A 9,665-nucleotide genomic window follows, 5' to 3' on the forward strand; every position below is an offset into this window, starting at 1 on the left:
CCTGCTGTGGAAAATTACTCTTATAGTACAGCAGTGACTCACATTGAGGAGGTGCCCCTTGCTATTTTGTATGTAGCCTAATATCTGCAACAGTGTTTCAGTAATATAACGTTCAGTAACCACAGTTTGACATGTGATTCAGAGTGTTTTATCTATTAAAGAAAGGACAGATAAGGCATGAGAAAGTTAACTACTGGCATAACCCTGTCTTTTCATGCACATACACTCACTGGGCACTTTATTAGGTACACTTTGCTAGTACAGGATTGGGCCTTCTTAATTCTTTGTGGCACTGAGTCACAAACCCACCTCATCCCAGTGGTCTATTGAGATATTGAGATCTGTTGAATCTGTAGACGGCATTCCTGTACAGTGAACTCATTATCATGTTCCAGCAACCAGTTTGAGATGATCTGCACTTGGGAACATGGCATGTTTTCCTGCTGGCATGTTACGTCCCCACGAAGGAATTCTTCGAGTTGCGAGTGTGGTGGCCGGTAACAAATGGGTCCAGAACAGAATGAAAAGGAAAGCAGACAGAGGTGTTTAGCATATAATATGGTTTTATTGCAAATAATCTTAACACAAAGAGTCAGCAACGTCACTGTATCAATAAGGCCAAAAAGAAAAGAAGAGATCAAAAACAACAAAGGAAACAACTAAAAAAAAAAACAAACTCCACAACACAAAGAGGCACTTCCCACTTCTCACTCAACTGAACTCCTCACCACGGTGAGACATTTCCAAGGCCTATATGCCCATCTACTCACTCAACTTAAAACCACGGGTAGGACAAACACGCATTGGGACTTTTCCAACATCTAAAAAGACAATGTAGAGCCATAGGGAAAAACCACTTGCATCACACAGTTCTTCCCCAGCCTATATAATCTATATAATAAAGAGGTGATTGCTGACTGGGTCCAGGTGCCAAACGGGGTAATGAACAGCAGGTGCGTCGTGGCAAGAGGGCGGAGTGAAAAAGAGACAGAAGGGTGGGAGGAACAAAAGAGGAGGAGGCGGAGAGAGAAGACCACACCCACACAAGGGAAATTTCAAGAAGAGGCCCTGCTAGGGCCGTAACAAGGGTCATAAAGGGATGGACATGGTCAGTAATAAAACTGAGGTAGGCTGTGGTAGTTAAACGATGCTGCAGTTGGCACAAAGGGGCCTAAACTGTGCCAAGAAAATATCAGAATCAGAATCAGAAAGGGTTTTATTGCCAAATGTTGAGCAGGTTTACAACATTAGGAAATTGCTGCGGTGCTTCAGTGCAAACATACTGTCATAAATTGCGCTTAAATAGACATGAAAAAATAAAAGTAAGAAGAAGAATTAAAAGTGCTACGTAGAAAGATATATGCATGAGTGCAGGTGGTGATCAGTGCCAAACATGGAATGATGCAGTGAACACAGCGTAGGGTCATGTGTTAGGGGTGGGAACAGTCGTACGTTTATTGTTCATGTGTCCAACAGCAGAGGGGAAGAAACTGTTCTTATGGCGAGAGGTTCTGGTGCGAATGGACCGGAGCCTCCTGCCAGAGGGGAGCAGGTCAAACAGACTGTATCCAGGGTGAGAAGGGTCAGCTGAGATCCGAGCTGCACGCCGCAGTGTCCTGGAGGTGTACAGGTCCTGCAAAGATGGGAGTCTGCAGCCAATCACCTTCTCAGCAGAGCGCACAACACGCTGCAGTCTCTGTTTGTCCCTGATAGTGGCTCCAGCGTACCACACGGTGATGGAGGAGGTGAGGATGGACTCGATGATTGCAGTGTAGAACTGCATCATCGTCCGTGTTGGCAGGTTGAAGTTCTTCAGCTGCCTCAGGAAGTACATCCTCTGCTGGGCTTTCTTGATGACGGAGGTGATGGTGGGCTCCCACTTCAGGTCCTGGGTGATGGTGGTACCCAGGAAGCGGAATGAGTCCACAGAGGTGATGGGGGTGTCAGTCAGGATGATGGGGTGGAATGGAGCTGTGTGCTTCCTGAAGTCCACAATAATCTCCACTGTCTTCTGGGCATTCAGCACCAGGTTGTTGTGGCTGCACCAGGACACCAGACGTTCAACAACCCCACAACCATGACATCCTGAACTGCTAATATGGTTCTTTCATGTTTTTCACATCACATTGTGACCCATCTGAATGTCTCACCAGAAATCAAGACTCATCGAATCCAATTTAGGTGAGCCTGAGTGAATCACAGTCTCAGCAAGTAACAGGTGGCTATTTGAGTGACTGTTCCCATCAGCTAGAAACAGACTGGCTGTTCTCCTCTGACCTCTGGTAACAACTAGGCATTTTATCCCTGAGACTCAGCTTGAGATTAAAGAAGTCTCTCATCATTCAATACTTTCTGTTTTGGAGACCATTCTCTGTAAACTCTAGAGGTGGTTGGGCAGAAAAATCCCAGCATATCAACAGTTTTTGAAACTCTCAGAAGCTGGCAGCAAGGCTTGCCATGTTCAAAGTCAAATGCACTGAGCTAACTGACTGATTAGATTATTTGCGTTAACAATTTGGTTGGACATTAGGCTGATTGCAGACCAGATATGGCGGTAGAAGAAACATTAAGAACAAATAGCTCTTCTGGTGTCTTGTTTTCTACTTATTTAGTAGTGACCACTAAAGGGTGCAACAAGCACCTTTTTGTGTGTGTGTGTTTGTTGTCAAATAAATGAGCATTACGTGTAAAACAGTATCTTTTTTATTGGAGTCACTGTTATATATTTCACTGTTAGTTTTATCAGGAAGTTTATTTTACTAAAGAAAGCTTCTGTAAGCAAGTTCATTAGCCTAATAGTTTATGTAAGCTGATATAAATACCTACAGTGACAGCCCAGTAATTAATAACATACATAATAAAACTGCAAGAGAGAAGCAATTCAATGATGATTTTAAAAGGTACACTGTTTTTAGAGCAACGTATTTGATTTAACATCTGTCTAAATGTTGCACTTGGCCATGTTTTCTGGGCTGGAATCAGTGTTGGTGAAACTGCTGCGAAGACATGAAACTGCCATGTACTGGAAGTTAATACGCTATAGCAGAATGTAAAAATGTCAAGGAGATTTATATATTTATCTGACTTGTTATCAGCGCTCAGTTCAAAAACCTGCATGTCTGATAGTGTGGAGGTTCATTCATGCCACTGGAATTGGAAGCTTACACATGCAGAAAGGTATACAGAGGTTTTAGAGCAACATATACTCCCATGCAGGCAATGTCTTTATTATTTCAATCTATATTAATGTGTACCCTTATGTCTATATATATCGCTACCATATTTCAAGAAGATAAATCTTGAAATATTAAAATAAAACCCTAGTTTTGAAAAAGTCAGGACGTTGTGTAAAATGTAAAGAAAAAAAAGCATGCAATGATGTGTATTTTATTCACAGCAGAACATAAAACATATCACGTGCAATGTACCATTTTAAGAAAAATGTTAACTTATTTTGACTTTAATGGCAACAACACCTCTCACACAAGTTGGAAAGGGGACAACAAAAAAGCTAATTATGTTAACTGTCAACAGGTCAGGAACATGTCTGGGTATAAAAAGTTTCACGGAAGTAAAGATGGGCAGATGGTTTAACCATCTGCAAAAAATCAAAAAACAATAATTGAACAATGTCAGAATAATGTTCCTCAATGTCAAATCCTAAAGGCTTGGAATCTCTCACCACCTACGGTACATAACATCATCAGAAGAGTCTGAGAATCTAGAGAAATCTCTGAAAAAAACAGAAAAACTCTAATGTTTGTGCCCTCGGGTGTCACTATATTAAAATGTTTCTATCAGGCATGTTGCTATCATGGAAGTCACTGAATGGCCTCACGAACACTTCAACATGGTATGGCCATGACCACAGTTTACCATCCAGAAATGAAGGTTAAAGCTCTATCATGGAAAAAAGATGCCACATGTGAACAAGATCCAGAAATATTTCTCTGGGTCAAAGGTCATGGAAATGGACAGACGCAAAACAAAACAAAACAAAAACAATCCAAACACAAAAACCCAAATTGAACTACAAAGAGTACAAAGAAGACTCAGGACTGCTGAACATTCGCCTCCCCAAATTCTAGCAGCTGGTCTTCTCAGTTTCCAGATGTTTATGGACTGTTGTTAAAATAAGGGGTTTGCTGCATGTGGGTAAACATGGCCCTGTACCACTTCTTTTGAGAAATATTGCTGCTATCAAACTCAAAATGAGCCAATATCTTTCTTAAAATGCTACATTTTCTCAATTTAAGTATTTGCAATTGCATTCTGTTTTTATCCTTTTCAGTATTGGGGTTGCAAGCTGGAAAAAAAGTTGCATGCCAGCAAAAATGTCAGTGAATTTTGTTTTATTAAAAAAATAAAATATTTTGTATGGGCCAAGTGGGAGGATTAGAGTATTGCTTTGTGGCATTCTAAAATTCTGCATGCAACAGCTTATTTAAAATGTGTGAATATATAGTATATAGTTCTGATTTCTGACTACACCTCACATATTCAAGTTTTACGAGTTCAGATTCAAAGCTTAAAAATTAGAGCTAGATTTCATGTTTTTCACCAGTGAACTGAAGACCCTGCTTCTCTGTAGCTATAAACCTGTCCTTAAAAGAATCTACCTGGGGATAGAGATTGCAATGAATGCCATGTCTTTTTGTAAACAAATTTAGATTTTCTCTGCATTCAAAGGGGTTTCAAATGTAACACTTTAATCACTATGCTGGTACCTGGTATAGGTGCAGATGAAACCCTGCAAAATGTACTTAATCTGTTAGTTTAATGGCACGAACTCACTACTCCTCAGTCCTGGGTGTGACTCCATAAAGTTTAGATACTTTAGATAATTTCATCACCTCCCTGCCCAAGCATTTATGATGAACTGCAGTCATTAACAGCACCAATAAAATGCCTCAGGCACTGAGTTGGTACATCAGAGCTTGAGGCCACGTTACAGAAATACTTCCAGCCTGATTTACTTTGTTTGTGGTTGAAATAATTACAACAATAATCAATCTGTAGCTTGTTTATTGTGGGTTCGGGCTTTGGTAGTTGTGCAACTAGGGGTCAGTAGAGGCACTTTTCCTTCCTTTTGATCGAGGCCACCCTTTTCCTCTGTTTCCATCATACGCGTGTACAGCTTGCCGTAGACGCGCTGAAACCTGGGTAATACAGTCAAAGCGGCGGGAGAGCGGCAATTTATTCCCAGATTTATGAGCAATTGAATGATAGAAATATTGTTTTGGTGAGTAGTGTGAGCCTAGTCCTATAAGTAAGGCCTGCGTTTCGTGAAAGCACAGGTGTGTGATCCATAATAATTGTGGTAACCGCTTGTGTTGCGAGAGTGTTGCTTTTTAAGGTTCCCCGGGAAACTGCCCCTTCTTACCGCTCCAGAAAATATGGCGAAGGTACAGGTGTTGAATGTGGCTGTCCTAGACAACCCGAGTCCTTTCGGAAACCCCTTTCAGTTTGAAATAACCTTTGAGTGTATGGAGGACCTTGCTGAAGGTTGGTACCATTGCATAACAGCTGTCATTATCGCTTGTGTGAAGCTACAACATAAGTCTGCTAACAGCTACACAGTATTAGCTGTAGTAGCTAACTACTTTTTGTTGAAGTGTAAAGGGTAACGTTGCTTAAAGATAACATTAAAGTTGCATAACAGCATGGCTTAAAGCTATAACAAGGAGAGTGGACGCTTCTCGCACGTCCTGTGGTACTTATGAATATGGTAAAGCAATCTTATTGTTTCCATTAAGGGATAAAAACAAGTTCAGTGCTAATTAGCCAACGTTTTAATGTTTGTGCGTAAAAATGTAAACAAAATATAGCTCTATTCAAGGATGGAAATCTAAAATTTTGTTTTGTTTTTTTTGCATTTCTTTGTGTAACTTTATGTGGACAGATTCTTTGTACGAGCACACAACCAAACTGAATTTATAAAGCTTTTGAAATATTAAAAACCATTGTGCACATTAACCTACATGTTTACATCTGTTCATCAGCTGATCAGTTCTTTGCTTAACAGGCTCATTTTTTAACAAAAAAATAATGTTTTTGTCACATATTTCTCTAATGAAGCACTCTATTGTAATATTTCCTGTTTATAGACCTGGAGTGGAAGATCATCTATGTCGGCTCAGCAGAGAGTGAAGAGTACGACCAAATCCTCGACTCGGTGCTGGTTGGCCCAGTACCTGCTGGGAGACACATGTTTGTGTTTCAGGTATAATTAATTGACACTCAGAAAAAGTAGTCACTATTTGTGACTAATCTGACCAAATCACAACAGCAGTGGAGCTCCACATATATTAATAGCTTTTTGTTGTTGTTTGTTTGCTTGCTTGTTTATCAGGCGGATGCCCCAAACACTGGATTGATTCCTGAAAGCGATGCAGTTGGTGTTACAGTAGTGCTCATTACCTGCACGTACCGCAGCCAAGAGTTCATTCGCATTGGTTACTATGTGAACAACGAATACACAGACCCAGAGCTGCGTGAAAATCCTCCAATCAAGCCAGACTACACACAGGTTAGGATCATGACTGATTTCTGAGATGCAATGCTACCACGACTGTCTATTTTGAATGTTATTGGTGTAAATTACACGGTAAAGGCCTATTTCCACTGAACATTTATAATTGCAGTCAAATTAAAAACCACCACAGGTCATTTGGCTATTTGAAGTAGACCTAAGTACCCTGAGAATCTAAAATGAGTCCCTTTTGGAAATAAATCTGAATTTCACTGGCCTGTTAGGTTGACAGTTGAAAATTTTGATGAGAAATGCATCACTCATTGTGACGCATGCACTGGAGGCAGACCATCGCTCAGTTATATTGAAGTCTTTTGGTACCACTCAGAGATTACAACATTTTTTGTTGTAATTGAAAGAAGAAATAAACAAAAATGACTAGTTCTTCAGATGTTATTAAATGAAAATTTACTATTAATTATTGAATTTCCAAAAATGGAAACTATTTCATAATTATTGCAGAGGTAATGTGCCAATGTTTACAAGAAGCATACTACGGCAGTACTGATTTCATTTTGGCGTTTTCACCTGCTCTTGTGTCAATCACAGATGTTTATTTTATACACAGAAAATGTTTAACATCTACATAGATATTTTGGATAATGCTCAAGTCAGTGGAGAGTGACTTTTTACACAAACTGGACTTTCATTACTTCAAATAGGTAGGCTTTGGTATACTTTGTAAAGGCTGGCCTCATTTAACCTTTATTTTCTAAACCTGAATTGCATTTTGAATAAGATTTTGCTGATTCTTTGTTACGATTATTTCCTCCATTTCCTGAAATATTTACTGTGCTGCAAAAACGATCCTAAAGGAGATTTTTTTTTTCCACACCCATTTTTAATAGTGTTTTGTTCATTACAAAATACTGCTACAGACATATCTTTGCTACCATAAAGCTCAATATGAATATGTCCACAGCAGTTGTTTCCAAAACAAGTGTGGCGTTTCTTTGCATAAGTCAACTACTGGTAAGGTTTCTTTTGATGAGTCTTCCATGTAGGACCAGTCTGGACTACATTTCCAGCTCATTTGCGCTCATTTAATGGTTATCTTTTCCCTTCCTGCCCAAGAGATGTGTAGTTTTTGGAGATCCTTACAGGACTAACTACACTTCCTGTGAAGCAAGTGACAGTGTTTTAACATTTTAAAAGAACACTATCTACTTTGAGTGACTCGAAATTGAACCATCTCATTTGCCAAAGAAGACTTGTTGTTGTTCTACATTAGCTTAGTGCAAGAGTTACATTGTATTTGCAGATAACTTCAATGGGCTTTTATTGTAAAAATCAACCCTACTTTTTTTATGCAGAAATTAATCAAATATCTAATTGAAAATGAAATATATGATACGCTTTGCAACTATTACCATACATATGGAGCAGCATGGTGCACTACTGGAGCCCTGAAGTTGAAGCCTTTAATTCAGCAAAGCTTGCACTTTGGAACAAAAAGCGTTGTGAAAGTTTGATTATGACATTCCTTCAGTGGCTTATTCTGTGCCACTGTGAGATTTGTGGTCATAGCAAAGGGTTTTGATTGAAGGTGTCAAATTTTTAAGGTGGCTGACATCTGTGATTAAAACCTTTCACTTACAAATGCAAAAAAAATATCTAAACAGCTTACTCCGATTAGAGTTGCAAAGTTCTTGTTTCCTGTGTGAGTTTATGTGATTAGCTATTGTGAAGAAAGAAAAAAAAATACCACACTGTGCCTTTGTACTACTGGGTTCACTCTTTCCTGCCCTGAGTCTAGAGAGCACATGGAGTCAGATGCATTTACACCAGCAGCGTGCCTGTTTTGATGTTGGAGCTAACAGAAAATCAATTAGTAGTCAGGGTAAATGGTAAAGACTTTCAAATGCTGCCAGATACAGTTGTTTGGTTTTTTTTGTTTGTTTTTAATGTTCATGTACACTTCTAATATCACACTTGGTCTTAAATGTTACACTAGCGTACACTAGTATAATGAACATTAATTAATGTCATATTAATGTTATTTACACTGACATGCAGAAATAACACAAATACACGATGAAGATGAAATAAAACTGCCTTAAATTGTGGTCCAAATGATTCTATTAAAGATGCTGTGTTAGGTATTCCTAAAGAACTTGTGCAAAGAATTTATTTTTATGTTTTTCCTTTTTCAGCTGCAGAGAAATATTCTAGCTTCAAACCCACGTGTCACCAGATTCCATATAAACTGGGAAGGCTGCACAGAGCGAATGGAAGACTGTGAAAATGTGGATCCTTCTTCAAACTCCATGCTCCCGCCATCCTGTCTCCCTGGCAAGGCCCCACCTTTGGGTGTACTCCCAGATAACTCTATGGACTGCTTATAAAGATGGCCCCTGCCCTAAAAAGGTGACGATTCACAGCCCGAAACCTTACTTTTGAACAATGCCTATGGACATTCAAGTGGGAATAAAGGATGTGTACACATCCCTGCCTTATAGCTGCCCTTTATTTTCCCGAGACTTCTCAAACATGAGTTCTCACCCTGGGTTTCAAACAAGCACTTGTTCCAAGGAAGATTATGAGTGTCTGACTGGAATGAGTGTTATTTATAGTTGGATAGTTCTTTCCAGTGTTGAAAGCAATATTGCAGGAAACCTCAAATATGAAGCGATAAAACGGAACTGAAACGTAACAAAGCTGTTGAATGATCCACCTTACTTCCTTTCTTGGTGCACAATGGACTTGTACCTGTTTATGAAGATTTCAGCACTGAAGCAATAGGCAATTAAATTGCAGTTTGATAATCTGTCATTGTATTTGTGTTCACAGTGCACTTACACTTACTTTTCCCATTTGACTGTGGAGTTTTGTATGGCTTATATCGCTTCATGGTTTTTTTCCTCCTTTTATTTTGTAATTTTGTGTTCCAAATAAAAGAACGGTGAATTTGTTATATCTGTATGAGTGGGTTTCTAATAATTACTTGGATTCGATCTCCACTTGTTAGATATAGGTAACAAGTGCTAGGTTTATAAGTATATTCCACACTTTTATCATATTGCAAGCGCAGTATCACAAATACAAGTGTGAGTATCCCCTCATATTTTCACATTTTACTAAAAATAGTATGTATTAACGTCACAACCAATCACAGATTGCTATGGTAAAGGGG

At 39.1% G+C, this 9,665-nt stretch overlaps 1 protein-coding gene across 2 annotated transcripts; it reads left to right on the top strand.

Moving 5' to 3' along the window:
• The first annotated feature begins 5,123 nt into the window (after window positions 1-5,123).
• asf1ba (anti-silencing function 1Ba histone chaperone) lies at window positions 5,124-9,444 on the top strand. Of its 2 annotated transcripts, XM_085454420.1 has the most exons (5): window positions 5,124-5,242; window positions 5,341-5,505; window positions 6,108-6,223; window positions 6,353-6,529; window positions 8,686-9,444. In XM_085454420.1, exons 2-5 carry the CDS (start codon window positions 5,397-5,399, stop codon window positions 8,875-8,877), a joined length of 594 nt encoding a protein of 197 aa, XP_085310546.1. In that variant the 5' UTR covers window positions 5,124-5,242; window positions 5,341-5,396; the 3' UTR covers window positions 8,878-9,444. The 2 variants fall into 2 exon arrangements, with proteins under 2 accessions (XP_085310546.1, XP_085310545.1); XM_085454419.1 differs by having other exon boundaries at window positions 5,124-5,505.
• Window positions 9,445-9,665: the final 221 nt, after the last annotated feature.

Source organism: Copadichromis virginalis, linkage group LG4 (genome assembly GCF_057382275.1).
Source record: "Copadichromis virginalis isolate Kocher_CV1m ecotype Utaka linkage group LG4, C_Virginalis_male_GT1.1, whole genome shotgun sequence".
NCBI classification, from domain to species: Eukaryota; Metazoa; Chordata; class Actinopteri; order Cichliformes; family Cichlidae; genus Copadichromis; species Copadichromis virginalis.